The sequence below is a fragment of the Atractosteus spatula genome, chromosome 2 (assembly GCF_055471065.1).
Source record: "Atractosteus spatula isolate fAtrSpa1 chromosome 2, fAtrSpa1.hap1, whole genome shotgun sequence".
In the NCBI taxonomy this organism is placed as follows: domain Eukaryota; kingdom Metazoa; phylum Chordata; class Actinopteri; order Semionotiformes; family Lepisosteidae; genus Atractosteus; species Atractosteus spatula.
The window spans coordinates 77,308,106-77,329,782 of record NC_142707.1 but is presented as its reverse complement, the minus strand read 5'-3'; the positions used below and the strand labels follow the sequence as shown (position 1 = coordinate 77,329,782).

The 21,677-nt window shown below is 38.9% G+C and overlaps 1 protein-coding gene across 3 annotated transcripts in view; it reads right to left on the bottom strand.

Annotated features, from left to right (window-relative positions):
* The window catches only part of cep85l (centrosomal protein 85L), a 91,214-nt gene extending 72,385 nt beyond the window's left edge, over positions 1-18,829 (bottom strand). Inside the window, exons 1-2 of one of the 3 annotated variants that reach the window (XM_088928547.1) lie at positions 18,779-18,828; positions 4,584-4,745 (exon numbers count right to left, since the gene is read on the bottom strand). In XM_088928547.1, the coding sequence (XP_088784673.1) occupies positions 4,584-4,745; positions 18,779-18,791 (175 nt within the window). In that variant the 5' untranslated portion in view covers positions 18,792-18,828. Of the gene's footprint in view, positions 1-4,583; positions 4,746-9,135; positions 9,509-18,778 lie in introns of those variants that run through there. The other 2 variants (XM_088928538.1, XM_088928556.1) reach the window with 2 other exon arrangements.
* Positions 18,830-21,677: the final 2,848 nt, after the last annotated feature.

The following is a 21,677-nucleotide window of genomic DNA, read 5'->3' as shown; positions in this document are numbered from 1 at the left end:
TGCCTTCGATCTCCATGGCCGGACTTAATAAACCATAAGAGCAGAATCAATGTACCATTTTAAAATAATGACTCTCTTTTTGCTGTAATTTACTTTAAATTAACGTAATGCGTACACATAACTTCCAAAAGATATCTTAATATACTAATTAATCAGCTCACATGGTTCAATTCACAACATTAACGTTTAATTCCTCAGTATGTCTGAATGAGAGGCTATATCGGGTAAGCCTGCCTTTTTCTTGTGTTGACATATTCACTACATTGTGACTTTATTCTATCTTTAATTCTATCTAAAAAAATATTTGAGAATAATTGTCATGTCAGATTAGAGGCTTTGGTTAGTGATATGATATAGTACCCAAGTTGAAGAGAACCATTCCATTTCCTATTAAAACTTAAATTAGACACATGTCCTTTTTGATAAAAAAGATTTCAGAGTAAATGCCAGGCAATACCTGGCAGTGATGCATAAACTGCTTTGTCTTCCATTTCAGAAATCCATGAATTATTCACCTTTACAAATTCCAAAGGCCCTTTGTAACTGGCAAGGCCATGCTACAGAGAGCCAGCTGTTGCAGGCTCACCTAATATTTCAGATTGCTCTATGAATTTAGTTCATGCAAAAACATTTAATAATTGTACGTTTCTTATAACAGCATCACACTGTAATTTCGATGAAAATATTTCTTATTAAAATATGAAAAGCACATACCAATGTTACAAACATGCAGTCTCTTGCAATGCAGATCCTACACCATTACAGAAAAACTACAGTTTTACAGAGGATTCAAAATTCTAAAAGTGTGTACTGAAACCACAGATTTAGAATAAAAAAACAGCTGGTTTATCCAACACAAGAAGTTCTCAATTATCTAAGCAAAAGTACCAAAATGGGATTATTCTATAATACAAATTAACAAAATGTCCACCTATTTTGAAAAAGCAGATCTGCCCAATAATCTTTGCCAAAGTTACCAGTGCTACAATTCACTTAACTAAAGCCATCCTCCTGCAAATTACGTGCCTGCTACCTTGACTCCGCAATTTTACAAAAAGTAAAAGAAAAAAAGTAGAAAATGAAAAAGAAAAAAATGTTTGGACAGGGAATCTTCTTACGGTGTTCTTATATACAGTGTACACACTAGGAGAAACAAACCTGAATAAACAACAAAACGGGTTTTCATCTTAAAAGTAATCCATTGCTCCAAGCACAGTTTTCTGAGATGTTTTTTTTACTTCCCTCTAAATTAAATTTTCCGACTAACAGGAAAAAATAAAAAAGCTAGATATGTTCTACATAGATGTCAAATATGTCTTGGTCAATTTTTATTGAACCTCTATGTGAAATCACTGTATATTTTTCACAATCATATCCCTCAGAAAACTAGTGACAGTACAATATGATAAAATGACAAACTCAAAGATCATTCACCCAGTTCAGTCACCACTTTATCCTGCAGAGGGTCATAGTGTTCTCCAAGATCAGTTAGATAAAACTCTGGATCCCTATGTATCAACAAATTAAATAGAAAAATCTACTTTACAAAACCGAATGGGTAATGAATACTGCAGACAATGTTTTAACTCCTTTTAACCAATTCCCAACAATTTAAAATGCTTTTTTTATAAAAGGTCTATTGTAAAGTAGGAAGAAACAGGAGGCAAGAATAGAATAAAGTATACACTATTACGATTTCTAAATCTCATTTTGAACTGCAGTATTAATCTCATAATAAAGTCAAATATCTTCCTAAACAAAGATGGAAGATATTTTTTCTCAATACTTTTTTTTCAGAAAAGGAAATATTTGATTTAAGGTAAAGTATTTATCTGCTATTGTTAAAAACAATAATGTTATTAACATAGCTGTTTTACTGCAAGCATGGTTTTGAATGACTGATTTTCAATCAATGAAAGTGATTGAATCAGCTACAATAGATGCACTTCTGGAGAATTTAATTCAATCTGACAAAGTTCTGATGTGTTTATGGTACATGTATTTTTTTAAATTACACAAGTAGGCTAGAACTTGGAGTTCAGTTAACTAGTGAAACCTCCTTCACCATAATCCAGACGCAATATCTACAATATCTGGGTAGATTTTAACCTCTTTGAAGTTACTGGGGAGTTTTTCCTCTTTAATTTTAATGGTACCTAACAGACACCAAAGAGTAACGTAACCTTTACTGCTGTCCTGACAGGCCTCTTTTAACTGACCCCAGGTATTTTAGGAAGTGTTCAGGCCACCAACCCCTTGTACTCTCCACAGAGAGAGCTCTAGTAGTTCAGTCTAATGTTGCTCCTACACTACCCAAATATGTCAGAAGCTTTTACTGGATTCTGGACACAAATGTATCACTACCTGTGGAATCAACAGCAGCAATTGGCAAGTATTATGTATGCAGGCCTCTGGTGATTGCATGGGATTTTCTACTTTTTTCTTTCCAATGTTCAGACCGGCCCTGTTCAGACACTGTATAGCCTTAACAACTCTAAACCCAACAATTATAGTGGTAGAGAAATAGCGCTTGATTTCTGATAGAAACTTTCAAGAGGGCCACATGAATAGTGTCTTAGAAAAGACTTTCAAAATCGACTTCTGGAATCTGCCGCACCAAGTAAACTGAAAGTTGAGAGATTTCATCATCAAGCAAACTGACCCTTTATAAGTCAGTTTGCTTGATGAGTGATACGTTTGCTTTATACGTGATACTTTTTTAACATATAGGCCATACTTCAGCTTGGTACACATCATCCTGGCAACAAATATACAATACATATATAATATTATAAATATAAAATGTAAAGGAACAAGTAAAAGTTTTATTCAATGCTGGAAAGAGAAAAAAGGAAACAACGTTTCGGCTGTGGAGCCTTCTTCAGGTGTTCCTTTGCAGCTACACTCCTGAACTAATACATAATGTATTACATTTAATACATGTAATACATATTTAATACATAACTAATACATAATGTAATACATTTCAAACTTCTCTTCACCTCTCCTGACTTCACACTTCCTGATTGGCCTCTCTTTCTGTCCCCTGCTCCCACCCCTCGCTCCTCTTCTCTCCCAGCCTTTGTTCTCCCACTACATTACCTTTGCTTACTGCCTTGTCTCTCTCACACCTGAAGAAGGCTCCACGGCCGAAACATTGTATTTTCTTTCTTCTCTTTTCAGCAGGGAATAAACCTGTTACTTGTTCCTTTGCAGCCTGCGCATGCTGATGCAGCTACCCATCTGAACTAATACATAATGTTTATATACTGTATACATATATTATATTTATTATATATAATTACATAATCCTGTACATAATACAGTTAAGTTGGACGGAGTAGTGGCACTGTGGCTAAGGACCTGCACCTGTGGCTGGAAGGTTGCCGGTTCAAATCCTGTGGCTGGCAGAGGAATCCTACTCCATTGGGCCCCTGAGCAAGGCCCTTAACCCCAACTGCTCCAGGGGTGCTGTATAAATGGCTGATCCTGCGCTCTGACCCCCAGCTTCTCTCTCCCCCGTCTGTCTCTCATGGAGAGCAAGCTGGGGTATGCGAAAGGACAAATTCCTAATGCAAGAAATTGTCTAGGGCTAATAAAGTGATCTTATCTTAAAATTTGGTCAGATGGTGGCACAAGATCAACGAATCACAATTTTCTTATAAAATTTCAAACTCCTTTTATTTAAAAACAGCCATTACTAGCTATCTAGCCATTACCTCCTAACTTAGCAGGATCCATCCGTGGAAAAACAGACTTTACATTTGTAAAAATATTTCATTTATGGAAACATAACTGCCACCGCTTTATTAGAGTATTTCTTAACAGCAGCATTTGTTTTTGTGTAACAGCTTTCATATGAGCGAGACAATTCTTACACAGTTTCTCTGCAACTCATACCCGTCCCATAATCCCATCGACCCATTGCTTTAGCATTTTATTACAATGGATCTTGCTTTCAAACTACCAAAACACAAATCAAAGGTGGCTCCCGTAACCAGAGAGAAAATGACCTTTAGAATGAAAAACATTAAATGAGGGGAAAGGGCCCACAGACACCTTCCAAGAGTCAGAGTGTGTTTCACAGACATCTGTAACATTTTCACAGCGACTTCGGAACTCAATCCTGCAATTGTTTAAAATCAAGTCTTCTTTCATATCTCGACATCTCTTCTGTACCCAGCACCCGTTTCAGTTACATTCACGATGCCTTCATGCAAATGAGTACATTACATTACTGTAACTGGGAAGCTGAACGTCATTCAATTCTGCAGGAAGGGTACAAACGAGGGGAGGCCATTCTGACACATCTTGCTTGTTTGATCAAAACTAGCTTCCTTGTCCAAGGATCTTAACTAACTGCTTCTTAAAAGATCCCAAGAAATGTGCTTGATCAACCTGCCTGGGCAGTTTGATACACAACCATTTGCACAGAGAGGTATTTTCAGTGGAAGTGTTCTCCTTAGGAAGGGCTCAGGAGCAACTGATCACCTTATGACTACAACGTACAGCACAACAACAGTTTTGCTTCAGATAAAGGATCAATCAGATGACGGGGTCTGCTAAGGGACTACAGCTCTGACCTTCAATGCTGTCCGAGCAGGACGTGCCTATGCCCGTGTCCCCGCTGTCGGAGGCGGCACTCAGGCGTCTCCCTCGGTTACCGCCGCTGCCCCCGGTCGAGGCTGCGGCCTGCCACGCCGACGCGCACACAGGGGGCCATCCTGGAGAGGGCGCGGCGAGACCTGGGGCAAAACAGGGGTACAGAGCAGGTTAGTCGCAACATCACGAAGGCAAGGCCCGACTTCCGAAACATCAGCAGAATCAAATCACTCAAAAATATACCGCGTTACCCCTCTGGAGCAGACAGTCGGTGAGAACCCTCACACAATTTGAGAAACTAACTGACAGTTAAATCAGTCAGACTCCTGAAGACACGATTTTCTCCTTTGGTAGGAGGCACAGCAGCTATATATGGAGTTCAGAGTGATATTTTAAAACAGCAGCAATTTCCTTATGAACAGTTTCTTTACTCGGCTCGAACAGGCAGTATTCAACAATAATCTTAATGGAAATTAAGGATCTCTTACTTGACAGACGGTAGTGTCTACCGTCTGACTAGCCAGCTTACTGGGTAATTACAAAGGATCAACTCTAACCAGCCACAGTAAAACCTCAAGGCTTCTGTCTGCACTGAAGAACAAAAGCTTACAAAATAGCAACTGAGTGGCAAAAAGTCACTCCAAAGAGACATGTCCTGCTTTGTTCTCCCTCCCCCATTAGTACACACAGAGCAGCATACAAAAAACGTCCAACACAACAACACAAATGAGTAAGCGGATCAGTTTCTTTCATGGGATGGTCAATCTGCAAAAATTGAGGAAGAATGAACATCCCCTTTCAAGAGCAATATCTTCCCACATTTAATTTTTTACAATTCAAACTTCAAAATAAAAATCCTCTTTTCACAGTCCGTAAGAGTAAAAATAAACAGGAAATGTCTGTTGAGAGTAATGGAAGCACAATAACAAAAACTGCCCTTGAAGCAAAAATACATTCAAATCTATTTGCCTAAATTATTAATTGACAATAACAAAAAAAGAAAAGAAAAATGATTTCTAAAAAAGGAAGAGACGACAGAATGTCAATTCAAAATGACAAGTTATATTGTACAATGTGTTTTGTGTAAATTAAAACAGTGCTCTGATGTACATATACTGTATGATCCTGTACTAGGTAACAGCAAGACATAGAGAACATCTAATTAACCCAATCATCAGCAGGATTATGTTTCGTGTATACTACTCAATATTACTGATCTAGTGAACATGCATATCAGTACACCAATCATGAAAACAACAGACGCACAGATTTTAAACAGAATCACTTTCCTTCAAGGGCCTGAGGAACTGCTTCAAGACCCATGTCTCACATGTGCACATGTAGACTGCAGTGGGGAGAACACTAAACTGGGTTAGCTAAGAGTAACCCCCATCACACTTCCTTTGGAGGTGCTCCAGACTCTCAGCCCCCTTTCATCTTCTAATCTGGTTTGAGCAGGAAATCCATTGGAATTGGTTGCTCAAATTAGCTTTGCTTGTGCCAAGCAGACACTGTGACTTGCTCACTTTTCTAATGTCATCCAGCTGTGCTGCTTGTTGAAGCCACTGGATTTCCAGATCTACATCAGGCGAATACAGTTCTAACACATTTACTGAACTTTTCTTCTGAAAATCTCCTAACTGAAAAAGAAAACATGCATGGCACACTCCTACTTTAAGTGATCTTTAGTGATATTTTTTTAAAAGCAGAGACTGAAATTCCAAAACGCCAGATGCAGTCAAACACAAAGTAGTTTCACTTATTCCAAAATGCCTTATTTAGTAGTCAGAATGTGTTACTATACATGATGGAGGACAACAGAACTACAGCCTACTGTACTCAAGCACAAGTCCAGAAAGGGTCAGGGTGTGGGCGTGGTATACAGGATTCTTCTCCATAGATCCAACTTCTTCATGCTCCTTTACAGCTCACACAATGACCCAGTTCCCTGCTGTCACCTCGCCTGAACCTGTTTAGCTCTGAACAGAGAAGACTGCGTGGAGACCTAATTCCAGTATTCAAAATCCCCAATGACATCAGCAAAATCCACTTAAGAATCGGAAGTGAAACAAAAGCCAGAAAACACAAACGCAAGCTACAGGTGGGACAAGAATTTGAAAGTGAGAACAAGAGGCTTATTTCAAGAAACAGCTGGATGTCTTCCTCAGATCACTTAATTACAAGCAACCGTACAAACTGGAAGGGCAGCATGGCTTCCTCTTGTCTGCAATCTTTCTCATGTCCTTACATTCTGAATTCTTCACAGTGACATGATGAGACGTCTGGGAGACAGAGCTCAGATCTGAATATGTAAACTGTCCTCCAAGCAATGTGCCAGAGATACTATAGTCTGAGCATGCTTAATCAAAGGAATGGCTTTCTGAGCATTTCACAAAGTCTCTTGGTGTGGAGACAGTGTGGCCTTGATTATTAGTGACTGATACTTTGCTGGCTGTAGCTCAGGGCTGATGAAAATAAGGGCAGGAGGATTAAGCCATCTCACCCTAATCACCTCCCCCAGGACACACACATACTGTACAGCCCATTCGCAACAAAGTCTGTCACCTCCAGCACCTCTATCAGGGGCTCTTAGCATGCGGTGTAGAAGAGGTACAGAAACAGTCATCAGAAAACTTGCGAAAACTGTTCGTTGTGTACTTGCCGTCTGTAAAAAAAGATCATTTTTCTCAAGTCAACACAAGTATTCTAAACATTTTTTTGTGAACACAGTGCAGCCCTATTTTGACTTTTAACAGGAAAACTAATGTTAAGTCACCACAAAAATAACGTTGGTTTCCTCTACTCAGAAATGACCCTCTCCCCTTCGCCCTTTCGACCTGGGGGGCTGGACTTCATTCCCTGATCAGCGCAGCTAGTGAAAAGCAAGAACGACATGGCTGCAGCCAATACTTGTGTCCAACACTTTATTCTGCAGTGATATGAAATGAACCAACTAAAACACAGAAATCTTCATAAAATATTCCTCCAGCTTGTTTCACCTCATGTCAAGCAATGATTTTAACACCTGAAAACCGCAAAGCGCTCAAATTAAATCTAGCTGTGCAAGAATAGTTAATAAATGATTAACTACACACATGGTGCAACAGACTGTAAAAACAACACTGTCGCTTTTACTACTATACTATTTATTATAATAGCACTTATTTAAAAAAACATCAGTCCTTAGTGCTGTGTGAAAACTAGTCTAGTCTTGATTTTTTTGGGGATCACCAATAAAACCATTTGAAGATCAAGTTTAAAAGGGCCTGGAGGTACTATCTTAAGAGCTAGGTTTTAGATTATCAAAACCTAACACTAAATATTAACACTGAAACATAGCTTATTTCAATTAAGTATCTGTGATTTGGAGTTCCCTATAATATGTAAAGAAAAAACATTAGTTAATTTAAAAAGCATACGTTGTAAAGACTTAAATACTGATCAACAAGCACAACCCACTGCAGTTCAAATAAACAGAGTAAATAACACGAGGGTGTCTGTGGACTCTTTCTGCTGGTCTCATTAATTTCAGGGTGCCATCTAAATAAAGAGACTGAAATAGTAAACGGTGATTTCCACACACAACTCAAACTGAAAGTAACAGAGGCCTCCTTGTGTGCCAGTTGAAGATGGAAATTCAGTGTCAAGTTTTCTTGTGTTCTGAAGTAAAAAAAAATCGAAGCCCCGCTAAGAGATCTTAATTTAAACCATTTATTTATTACATAAAATAAATAATTAGTGCCCCAATAATAAATTTACCATAGCGAGCATTTTATATTGCTCTGTAAGCGTATCATCAGTCCCATACATTTAAAGCATGCGTTTTGCACGTATTTAACACGTAAAACGCCCCATGTCTTTTGCTGCCGATAGCGACAGGCGTGCTCCCTGTCACAGCCTGCAAGACAAAGAACACGCGTCACCGGACGGACTGTGACGGGCTGTCCGAGCCGCAACAAAATGCATCATCACTTCTCTCAAAGAAACAGCTGTCCGAGCCGCAACGAAATGCATCACCGCTTCTCTCAAAGAAACACAGTTGTCCAAGCCGCAACAAAATGCATCATCGCTTCTCTCAAAGAAACAGTGGCTAACATTCACGTGGCAGCAGATGTGAGCCCGTGAGGACTCACTCAGCCTCTGGCTACACTCAGCACCGCGACCCACACCACGTCTCCCCATCGGCTCCACTCTGACGCAGGCCAGCTACATTATTACACCGAGTACGCGTTCCCTGTTACAGGCTGAGCTGCACGGACAGCAGGCATGCTCAAAATGATCTGCCGATACTTAGGGAATTCTGAAAGGTTTACACCACGATGATTTAACCGCGTTTTGTCCCTAAAATCACAGATTAGCATTCCAAGTATTATCACTGCAACAACTTCAATGTACTCTTGATAAAACTACATATTTAGGATCCGAGTACAGTATGCGGTACATTTAAATGTCGATTAAAATGCATTAATTTCAGAAACCCAATCCTGCCACAATGACCTTCTTAAGAATTCTTTTTTGAAATAAAAACTTTACCTGCTTTGTAGTTATCAAAGCCATCTTCGTAATCAGAGGCGACTCTCCCCCACATTGTAGTTTGCGCGATGGCTCGATTGCGGTGGTACAACCGAGGGGCAACTCCAGCCGACAGCAGGCAAGCGCAACCCAGGAATCTGGAAGCAAACCGCTAACTGCAGCCCATGTTTCGGTGTGGCGAGCGGACGGTCCACCGTTTGAGGAACCCGGGTTTCGTGAGATAAGCGTTTCAGGCAATCCCAAAAAATCGGAAACCGTCTCTTTCAGGTCTGTAATCTGGGTACCGCGCACGGCGCACTCGCTGGTTGCTGTAATCCGAGGATGTGATCTCACGGCCACAGCCGCTCCGGCGTCTCCGGGGAAGGCTCAATCAGAGCACTGTCTCCTCCCACACCGCTCAAAACTGACGGAGAAAAAGCAGCACCACGACCAACAGGAAACAAGCCGTCGGTTCCTGGAGAGCACATTCGCACACGCAGAGTGCCCGTCTCCTCTCGGCTCCTCGGCGGGAGGAGAGCCTGCCCGAGCCCGCAACCAGGTGATGTTTGTGACGCTACGGTTGCGTTTCAGGGCGTCACACTCGCGTTTCCCAGCTCTCGATTAGTATAAAGCGTGAGACGCACTCAAAATAGCAGCTCGTACATGGAAATAAATTTAATTGTCATTTAACAAACGTGATCCAGACTATGTTGGGTTATTCTGCAGCTACACTATTCCGTCTTTAATGTTAAGGAACATACTAACTACATTATTATTTCAAGGGAATTTACAAATTACACAATGTATATTCTAACATCATAACATTATTTTAAGTAGTTATTAAACGTTGAATGTGTTTGTGATTTCCTTTCTTTGAAAATGTGTAGAAACGCTCGTGAAAAAAAATCTAAGACTGAAGGCCCATACATTAGGTGTAACGCATTGTCCTTTCCTAATTTGCTGGAAAAGGGTAGATATGGCGAAGAAATGTTGATTTCCCCGTTCACCTGTAAAATCCATGAAATCGAAAGCATAAAAAATAAATTAAAAAACATTTGCTGAATAAAAAGGGCTGTGGGAGTGTGGAACAAGCTAGCCCTGCTGTTGAACCCGATATCCCGCCTCTTTCACAAAACAGCCAGCTGCAGTCCTTTGATTAATTTCCTACCTAAATACTGAACCAAATAGCGTCTTCTCGTTTTATCTAAACAGATTTATCTACGTAGGTTCAAAAGGAGTGAATACAAAAGTGACTGGATTAATACAAGTTTGATGACCTTGTACTTGGCGATCTGCTGGCGTTCCTTTTTGACACAATTTTGCAAGTGTTTTTTTTTTGCATTATTTCGAAATTCTCCAATTGCCGGTGTAAAAAAAGAGCTGAAATTGACCCAGGTTTATTTAAAGACAAGAAAGGATTTCTCTGCTGTAACCTGATGAGCTTGCAGCTCGTGTTGAATAACCCCTTGGTCAGACGCTGGAGTACAGTACCTGCTGAAGGCTTTCCAGTGAACTGCAGCGCACATGGCTCACCCTGCACCGTGCCCGGGGTCGTGCTCGCACTTGGTCCTGTTTCATCGTTAAACAGCGCCTATCCACATGTCAAACGCTATATTCGAAACGGCTTTGAAAGGTAATTACACGAGATAGCTGCATTTTTTTTTACCGTTACAACGTGTTTTAAAAACAAAACATTCCAAAACATAAATCAGCTTAATATGCGACGTGCAACCAATACAGTACGTATTTTCAATTCAACCATTTGAAATGTACGGTTTTTTTACTTGTTCAAAAACTGTTTGACCGTTGAGAAGCAAGATTGGGAACTCTAGTTTACTGCGGTTCTTTCTTTTAGTTAAAATGAATTTTTTGTATAGGAGAACAACTAGCAATGTCAATCAACCACAATCATGATTTAGCTATAATTCCTTAAATCTTATTATATTTACGCTCTATAGTCCAGTTTCTACAATTTTCTTTCCAGAACAACATAAACATAACTTAATACTGTAATACTTTTAGCACATTTATTAAGATAACAAATAACATGCCCTACTAAAATATTAGAGAACAGTATGTTCCTCATTAGTGCATGCAGGGCACACACAGACATGCAGCAGGGCCAGTTTTCCCAGAAGCCAGTGAACCTTTTTGGGGGGGAGGAAACCAGAGCACCCAGAGGAAACCCACACAGACACAGAGAACGTACAAACTCAACACAGACAGCACCCCAGGTCTGGAATTGAGCCCAGGGCCACAGCAATGCTAACCACTGCATCACCTTGCCACCCATTAAAGACCCATTCTCTCTAAAGGAGCTGAAATGGCACAGTTTTCCGTGACTCCTGAGGACTGTAAAGTAATCACCAATCAGGCCGTTCATTGATGTTCTATGGGAATGGAGCCCGATGTGTCTACTGGTGTACAAGCCTGTGGTGAGTCACTGAAGGCAGCATCACATCCGACTAATGTGTCAGTTCTGACTTGAGGGTTTATTGACAGGAACTGACATGAAACACAAACCACCAACAGAAAGTGGAACTGAGACTTGAAGACAAACTTAAGTCAAAGGGATAGACTCTTCCTGTCTTGTGAGACAACCACTGAAAAATGTAATATTTCCACTAAGCTGACCTCTGTGAACGTCCAGAAATTTCCAGCACATTGCAGGTGTAATTGACATTTTAGGAGCACCTTGCCAGTTTTTGGGGGGGTTGTTTCGGAGGATATTCTGTACTGTTTTAGGAGGAAATACTAAAACCATACTGTACATAAGTCAAATACTACAAATAAAAGTGACTGATTAGCGGTTTCCTTCCTTGACAAAAAAGAGTAAAGCATTTTAGATGAGGCTGTGCCACTGGCCCATCTGCAGTTAATAGTCTGGGAAGAGCGTTAAGAAAAATTGCCAACTGAGAAAGTGGGCACTAGGACAATGTTCTCATTCCTATTATACTCCCGGAGATCAGAGTCACTCACATCATGCTCCTGCCCACAGTGCTGTTGAAGACAGAGAACAGAGGCAGCACAGTGGCGCTTATGACACCTCAACTCATTTGCAGCCTCGGCACCAGTTTCTTTTATCAGAATGCAGTCACAGGTCTCCAGGCACTACCTTGCCTGCTTTAACAAGGACACTGTGATATGGAGCAATTTCAAGCTCAAGCTGGTTCAGCCTTTCTTCTCTGTGGAAATTAGCTGGTGGATACTGGAAATGCAGAGAAGCAGATTAACACGATGTTATTTGTTCATCGCCTACTGGACATTTTACTAATATCATAAATGGGAAAATTTGCATTTGACAGGAGCTCATTCAGACCATCTAACCTGTCTGGTAATCTCCCTCATTACCAGGCTCATCAGTGTGATCTAGCGAAGAGCAGTTTCCCTCAACACTGTCCCCTGAGCTAAATGATACAATAAACATAAAATAGATGAAAGAATAATCTGTCTTAAACCATATTTGAGTAGTTATAGTGGTGGTGGTGGAGGGGAGTCCCCATTAACTGTAAAGCGCTTTGAGTGGAGTGTCCAGAAAAGTGCTATATAAGTATAAGCAATTATTAATTATTATTATTATTATAGTGTAAAACATGACTTCTTAAATCCTTGTTTTAATTCTACGAAGGCCTTTTTTACATTTTATATTTGTGATCATCAGTGGAAGTAAAAGCTATTTTTTCTGTTTTTTTCTTCTGTTTTAATCTTTTCATCACAAAACAATGACCTACACAGAGGTTCTGTAGGTTTATATGACACTGATTGTTTCAGAGGCAAGTGTTTCCCATAGCACCCTTTATAATAGAAAAAATAAAGGAACCAATTCACAAGAGGGGAAGCCAAATATATGAGGTCAAACTCGCGTGTGATAGAATGAGGTGGCAAGTCAGCAGATTTCGGTACAGTAGGTTTTTTGTAAAAATTCATCAATTATAATTAAATGCTCTGGACCAGTAATTAATGTTTTAAACTCACAGAAAGGGACTCTCAAATAAAGCAAAGAGGCACTGCTGGATATGATAAGATAACTTTATCAGCCATATACAATTTCTTGCATTAGGAATTTGTCTTTTCATATACCCCAGCTTGCTCTCCATGAGACACACAGACAGGGAGAGAAGCTTGGGGTCAGAGCGCAGGGTCAGCCACTGCTCAGGGGCCCCAACAGAGTAGGATTCCTCTGCCAGCCATAGGATTTGAACCAGCAAACTTCTAGCCACAGGCACAGATACTTAGCTACAGAGCCACCACACCACCCACCAATATGAGAAATATATAATAAATAACACATGGAATGAACGTATACAGTATACAGTAGGTACAGTAACTACATGAAAATCAACAGCTCCTTTACAAGGCTAGTGACAAACATACTGTGCAATCCAAGGAGTACAAGAAACATAAAAGAGATGGAGAATGATCTGTCTTAAGCCACCCTGGAGTAGTTATTGCATACATTTTCACTGCTTGGTTCCTTGTTTTAATTCTCTGAAGGCCTTTTTATATTTTGTACTTGTTTCTTGCCTCATAATCATCCCCTAGTTGTGCTGAGGTTTTTTATGTAATTTATAATTATTTGTATGTACAGTATAGGAATTCATAGCGTAGGGATCCTCTTCATCCACACTGAAGTGCAGAACCCTGCCCACCACATGGTGTGCCGTACCTAGTGTGTGTATGCCCAGAACATCACTACTGCTCCTTGTAAAGAGTGCCTTGGGGGATTTGTTGGCTCTGTGACTAAGGATCTGTGTCTGTGGTTGGAAGGTTGCTGGTTCACATCCTGCAGTCAGCAAAGGAATCCTACTCCTTTGGCCCCTGAGCAAGGCCCTTAAGCCTAACTGCTCCAGGGGTGCTGCATAAGTGGGTGAGCCCCCAGTTTCTCTCCCTGTCCTGTGTGTCTCCCAGGAAGCAAGTTGGGGTACTAGAAAAGACAAATTCCTAAAACAAGAAATTGTATATGGCCAATAAAGTGATCTTATCTTTTATAAGCTTGGTTTAACATCACAGAAAAACAACAGGAATGAGTGCTTTTCTGATGGCTTAGGACATAGTTTAGCAACTGAAATCACCCACATTTATTGGCTCCATGTGTAAAAGCACAGCAAACATCACAAAAGACAGCCAGACGCAAGTTTCCCTGGTCTAATCACAGTAATCACACGGGAACAAAAAACATGACATTACTCAGATGCAAACAAGGAAGCACATTCTGACTACGTCTTTCTGCAAAGAAAACTCTAAGGAATTCACAAATGCAACAACTAGTGAGAAGGATTTTCAGGAGTTACAGTTGCAGAACTGGACGTCTGATGCTGAGGTCCTCACACATCTGTGTTGTGGTTTTCTTCTTGGTGGCCAATTGTGCAACACTAACACTATAACTGAAGTAGACTACATGGCATCTCTAAAGTGATATTTTTGTCTCACTTTTGAGACACTAACTTTTAATATTTGTTGCAGAGCACAGCAGCTGGACTGTGACATCAAAATTATCTCAGAAATAGAAACAAAAATGTTAATAATAACAAAGTAGACCATGCACAAAAGCTTTGAACTACCAGTACATAAAATATTCTCCAATTATGATAGCTGAACCTGTATCTTCCCTATATATTGGTTATTGTCGCATAAACATTATTTGAAACTTTATTTTTCTACATATTTACTGAAAAATTCTGAAGTATAAATAACATAAAATTAAAATCATATCTTATAATGTAATAATCTATAGTTAATGGTGTTTGTGTGATTGTCACTCATTTGGATGTTGTATTAACAGAGAAAAATGTTATTAGTTAATAAAATGTCTCTTCAATCAAGACATTCTCACTCAGTAGATGTTTCTAACTATTTTTTCTCTGATCATTTTACAATGTATTTGTACTGTAACATACAAGACTGCTAGCTAATCAGTTCCCTTCCTATGTGGGTTTGTGTCATCCAGGGATGGTATTCAAGCTTTCTAAATAATTATGTACAGAGGGCCATCAGAAAAATGTCAGGATGTTAAATTACTTAAGTTGCCTGTGTACCTGCTACACAAATTCTAGAAAGCAAGAGCTGATAAGTATCTTACCCATTAGTAACTATCTTACCTATTAACTACACAGCTGTTAAAATGACTAGAAAGCATATGGTGCAAAACTGATTTCATGCTCATTGGCATGCAGTGGTGTACGGTGAGCATCATGTAGATCTTTAATTACTCTGGACTTGTCGGAAAACACAAGACAGACTAATTATGGCCAAACAACAGCCACGATTGCCAGAAGGCGAAGCTGGGTATGACAGTAATATTTAGATTTGCATCCTAAGATTTTTTTAAAGGAGCACCTGAAACACCTCTCTTTAGCTGTAAAAACCGGCATGTAATCAAACTCAGACTTGTTTTCATAACATATCGGAAAAAAATCCAAGTTATAACATAATATTTCTAAAATTTAGTTCTTCTAATTACATTCATTTAATCTCTGGTCTTCTTCTTATATTTTTATCTATTATCACACATAGTTTTTACAAGTGTATAACATATACAGAAATACACAGTTCAGGTGGGGAGCTGCGTCAGCATGCATAGGCTGCAAAGGAACAAGTAATAGGTTTATTCCATGCTGAGAAGAGAAGAAAGAAAACACGTTTTGGCCGTGGAGCCTTCTTCAGGTGTCAACCAAAGAAGGTCTCACCTGAAGAAGACTCCACGGCCAAAACGTTGTATCATCTTTCTTCTCTTTTCAGCACGGAATAAACCTATTACTTGTTCCTTTGCAGAAACACATAGTGTGAGTATTGGCCTCAGCTGGTGTATCACCAGTGTTACACAACAAAACAAAGTCAGCTGGCAAGATAACAGGATGTGCTGATCAACATCAGCCATCACATAATTAAACTTCCTGTCTGGAAACACTGTTCTTGCCTGCAAAACAGACTATTGAGTTAGAGCACTAGTGACATCGTACTCCAAATAAATAAGACAGCACTCATTTCTAAGTTAAAACTGTTAAAAAGTGGACATTGTGACATTGCTGTTTATTCAATGACACAAGTGTGACATTGCTGTACAGTATATTCTGTTTATCTGTTTACTTTGGAAGTAAGACAAGATTTCTCTTTCACAGAGGAAAGAAGCAGCAAAATCATGCTGTTGATTCTAAAATATATGTCTATTGTTAATTATTGTGAAATATAGGTGTTATTGTTAAAATATAAATGATGTAATGCATTATGTCAGTCTTTTCACTTAAGACCTAGAAAAATCTGTTGTTTATTTAAATTCTTCTCTAGTGGTTCAGGATTCTGGCTCTTGATAGAGATGACCTCACGCCATGAAACAGCAGGGAGTGGGATGTCAGAACTGCTACATTTTTAAATACAGTACAGTCTGCCTGATATTTCCTATCATAATACCCTCTCTCAGATCAGATTCAAACTGTGGAGAAACTGGTTGAGTTTAGAAGTTTAAAAGGAGGCTCTAATTCGAATGTACTGTAGTTGCTTTTATGAAACTTCAATTTGATCCAAACTTTTTTTAAAGTTTTTTTAAAGTAACTCAGATCTTAATATTTAAGTTTAAAATACAGAACAAGAATGATGTTCTGTATGTGCATCAAAAATGCTGTGACTAAATAACGGGTACTCAGTGAACGTGATTAAAAATGTTCAGATCTACGATTATGGTTATATAATCATTTTAACAAGAAATACATCCAATGAAATGAAATCTGTTTCAGAGCAAATAAACATTGCAATTATTTCCCTGGTAGACACTGAAAGAGCTATTTGATTTCATTTGGGTAAAATATCCGATCCTTGAGAATAAAGCATACCTCAATAATAACAGTATTGTGTCATTCTGAACATTTTCATGCCGAGACACATTATAGCAATGGATACTAACTGGATAATGAGCAATCATGTCGGAGGCTTGAACAGGCAATGAGTCATTTAATTTACATTTAAGAATAACTATTGACTCTGATATCTCTAGCCAGGAGGATCCAAAGAAGAGAACCAAAATATCAAAAACACCAGTGTACTACTCTCCAAACATAGAATCTCAGCTCATCCAGTCTGTTGTTCTGGGTTGTAGGAGGCATTTTAAAATTAGACAAACCACCTCTGTTTACTAGTTTTAATTTGCAAGTCTCTGACTTTGGCAAGCATTTTTAAACATTAAACAGACTTGTATCTAACAGGGGTCTGTGTTTTACGGAACGCTGGCTCTGAATGATACATTAGTTGGATGTTTTACAACATGGCTTCTTTCAACAGATTATCTATTCATTGAACTACCAGTTAATATGGCATTTCATATTGTCTCTTTCAGATTCATAAAGCTTTATAACTTCACAAATCTCTGGACCTGTTCTTTTTTCTGGAAAAAAATGGTAAAATTAAGTTTAGGAATCTGCCAGAAGAAACATTTCAGAGAAAAGGTTCTGATGCTGAAATCGCTTGCATTTGTTTATACAGGCCTTTCATTTCTGTTTTGGTATATAAATTAAATGTGCTTTCTGTTTATTGCTGATTAGTATGTTACTCTGCGTTAGTGTTAGAGGTACATATAAAAACAAATTGCAGAAATGTGCAGGCTCAGGTCTCTGCCAGCCCACAGCAGTGCTTATTAGTGGTTTTAAATATTGGCAATTTGAAGGAAGCCAAGCTGGTTATAAGGGGGGTTGTCTAATTTCAGACACTTTGTGATGTCATATCCTTCAACTTTCATAAGAGTACTTGTTGCAATATCCCACAAGTCTCCTCTACAGTTCAAAGTATAAACGATAAATATATATGTTTTATAAGTATAAATGGTGATAGTAAATAATATCTCACCAAATATTTGGGCACAGATTGTTTCATCATTTTTTGACCAGTCGGCTGATATTTTGTTCACAAAGCCCTGTTTTGCCTTTTTGTCCTCATTACAGTGACACGAGTTGCACGGCAGCTCACGTACACCCAAAACATTTCCTCTCAGCAGAACGAAATCTCCCAGTCGGCCGTCACAACCTGTCGTTTTTTATTTTCCATTTGAGCCCCTGCTAAGGTATTTGTGGTACGAACTGGTTCCAGACCATTGTACAACACAAAGTACAGATCATTGTTTTGCCTGTAAAATTTTACAATCACTGTTTTTGTGCATCTTATCAGCGCTGTACAGCCAGCGAGCTGCTCTGCCCCCCTCCCCCCCCCCCATTTCCCTTTCCAGTGCCAGGAAATCAATTACTCTGGCCGACCAGAACACACTCACAGCACTGCCCAGTGGCTCTGCACCTCTGAGAGGTCTCTGCACCAAATATGTCCCTACGCACATCATATACAAAACTCCAAATTCAGATTGAAATTCTAAATGTGATTACTTTACTCAACTTGTCTTCATGCTATATATATATTATTTCATACATTTCAATGTAAATATACAGTATTGCAGGAAATGAGAATTTCACGTCAGGGAAAACAAACTCATTTATAAATTTGAAAACATAGTTTATAAAGATCACTAAATAGTACCCCCTGAATACAGAATCCTCTATATTGTTTAAAAATGATTTTTTCTTCTCTGCCTTGATATTAAGTTACATCTACCAAGATAATTAAGAAAATCACATATTTTCAAGAAAAAAAGACATTTTAAAAGCTCTTAATAGCAGAGTTAGTAACTTACGGGTTTTCTTCATTAGATCCTTAGCTAGCAATGCAGAAGCTCTGCCAGGAAGTGGTGGTGGTTCTGCGTAAGTTAACTGAAATCGAGCACAGGAACTCAATTTCAGCCAACCACTTTTGACGTCACAGATAAAAGGTGCTAGATTTGAATTCAAATTCTGCTTTCATCTTCGTTTTCACTACAAGGGTTTGCAATTCTTCTGAGCTCAAAGGTTAAAAGAACAATTTCAAAAATCTTCCATTTTAAGAATATTGATTTGTGTTTAGTCGTGAATTATTAGCATTGTTTCTTTTCTATAAATAAACTACTAAGGAGATATTGCGCAGTACTCCAAAACATTATCTCTGGGCCATGAAACACCACTTTTATAATGGAGTGAAAGAGCATTTAAAAACATGTTTTTAGATAAATTATTTACATTCTAAAAAAAACATACAAAAATGAAGACTTTTATTTAGATTTTGGAAAAGTAGTCTTTCCACACAAAAAACATTCCTAGCAAGTGCTAATTGCTTAAAATGAAGAACATTTCTCCACATTGGGAACAGACTCATCAACTCAAAACCCTCGACGGTTTCACTGAAATGGCTACTTTCATCTTGAATTCAAGCTCGAGAAGAGTTTACCATCTGGTTGACCTGTTTTGGTTGACCAGATGGCAAATGTTTCTGCCTTTCAGGTTCTTTATTAGAGAACCCACAGCAGGTTGCCTTGTTAAAGCCCTGATTGAAGGGACACACACATCTTCACATGCAAGTTCAATACTCCCTGCCTGGAGTGTAGCACTTCATTACTTCTGCACATACAACGCTTCCTCCCCGACGATGTCCTGAGGCTTGAACTAACCCAGTCCTCCACACTGCACCACACTGCCAGTCAGCCAGGCCTTACTGGCATCATAATTGAACACAGATTTAGAAAAACATCCAGGAGCAGTAAATTATAGGTTTAATAACATCATAACACAGCATTTTATTTTAAGCTTCACTTGAATAAAGAACATCATAACATGGCACTGTCCGAATCATTTCAAGATAAGAAAGGAGTTGTTTTAAAATAGAAGCATTTTTGTATTTGCTTGGTTCTAACTGTATTTTGACAGCTATGCTTACTTCTGCAGCCATGTGTGGTCCAGTCATAGTCAGCTTTAACGTTTCTTGATGCCTGTTCTATACAAACACTGTACATGCACTCGAAATCCTACCAGTCGCTGGATATTCCTGGACAGTGAATATGTGTCTGAACATGTCAAGAAGAACACGTGCACGCAGGAATCTTGCCTTTCCAGTATTACTCAAGCTAGGTGGCAATTACTGTACATCTCCTCACCAAATGTGAATCATCTTTATGAGAGATCATATACATTTCTCAACAAGCTCTATTCCACCAGGCTAACAATACATGTCTATTACTGGGGTCTTAAACATGGGCATATAGCACTTAGCATTGTGAATTACACTACCGTGTAAAGAGAAACTAGAAACTCAAACGCACTGCCCTCACCCGTGGTAAAGATGGCAAAACATGACATTATCATTCACTATCTAAAAAATATGTGGCACTTACCTTAAAACAATATTTCAAATTGTTCCAAATAAAACAGTTGTAAAAAGAAAAAAATCACCAATGTGTCTCCAAAACATAGAGCATAACATACATTTAAAACCTCTAGCCTTTAAAAAATACCCAAATGATAGATCTGCTTATTCAAGACACAAACACTGATGCATGTGTCTTTGACATTAAGGCCACTTCATCAAAGGGTTTGGCCTTTCCTGTAGTGAAAGTATCTACACCACACAATGCCAGACCTTAATTACTGACCTCATTGCAAAAAAAACAACATCTTTATTCAAGTTCAGCGTCGACACAGGAACCACTATTACAGTATGTATTTCGATGCATTAAAGTACAAACATGGTTCACTGAAGAATTAGAGCAGCAAATAATGTCAGACTAACTCTAATGCACCTGAATGCACAGTATTTGTATTAAATGACAGTGTGTAATTCTATGTCATAAACACATCCAAAGTTACACTTGTGTGTTTTGCTTTACACAGGCGTACTGCTACTTGTATTGATGAATTGTTATATGAATATGTTCTTTTAAAAAAATGAAAATGTTTTCTATAGTGTGGAAGTTCAATTATGTAGTATTTACACTTAATACTCAAGTTTAATTGAGATCTAATTTAGGCCTAGTCCCACTGATCTACACTACCTGTTCGGACTCGAGACAGGAATGAAATCAAACTATAAAAAGGATAACGAGGATTATGACACTAGAACTTTCAGAGTAGGTCTAGAATAGACTAATACGTCATCTTCTCCCAAATAAAATCCTGGACAGATTCCTGCAGGCTCTTACCAAACATTCTACATGAAGCTTTGTTTCCAGAAGTCCTGTGCTTGCTAACTAGATTGGATCCTATAGCATGGTCTCCACTCCCTGCATCGGCTGCAGCCAAGTAAACGAGCACTGGGAGAGAAGTCTGATGCTATAATCCCATCAGTTGTTAAACTGGCATTTATGTGCTCAGTAGACTGTGTGCTAATAAAATTGTGTACACACTCTTTTATACATAGACTACACTTCTATACATTGAGAAAGCTTAATGAACCTTGTTAAGAGCATATATTTTTTGCACAGAAGGGCCACCTGAGTCAAATGCCCATCTCAGATCTGCACATCTAAAATCAGTTCCCTGACAATTAGAACAGGAATGAATGACTAATTTAATTTGTCATCCATTAGTACACAGCCTTCAATGTGGAGCGGAGCATTAAGCCAGCTGAACTGTTTTCCATTTCACTTCAATGGAGAGACACTGCAGCAAAACAACTGTTTACTCAGGTCACATACTGATACTGAATACATTATTTTGCCATTAGTGACT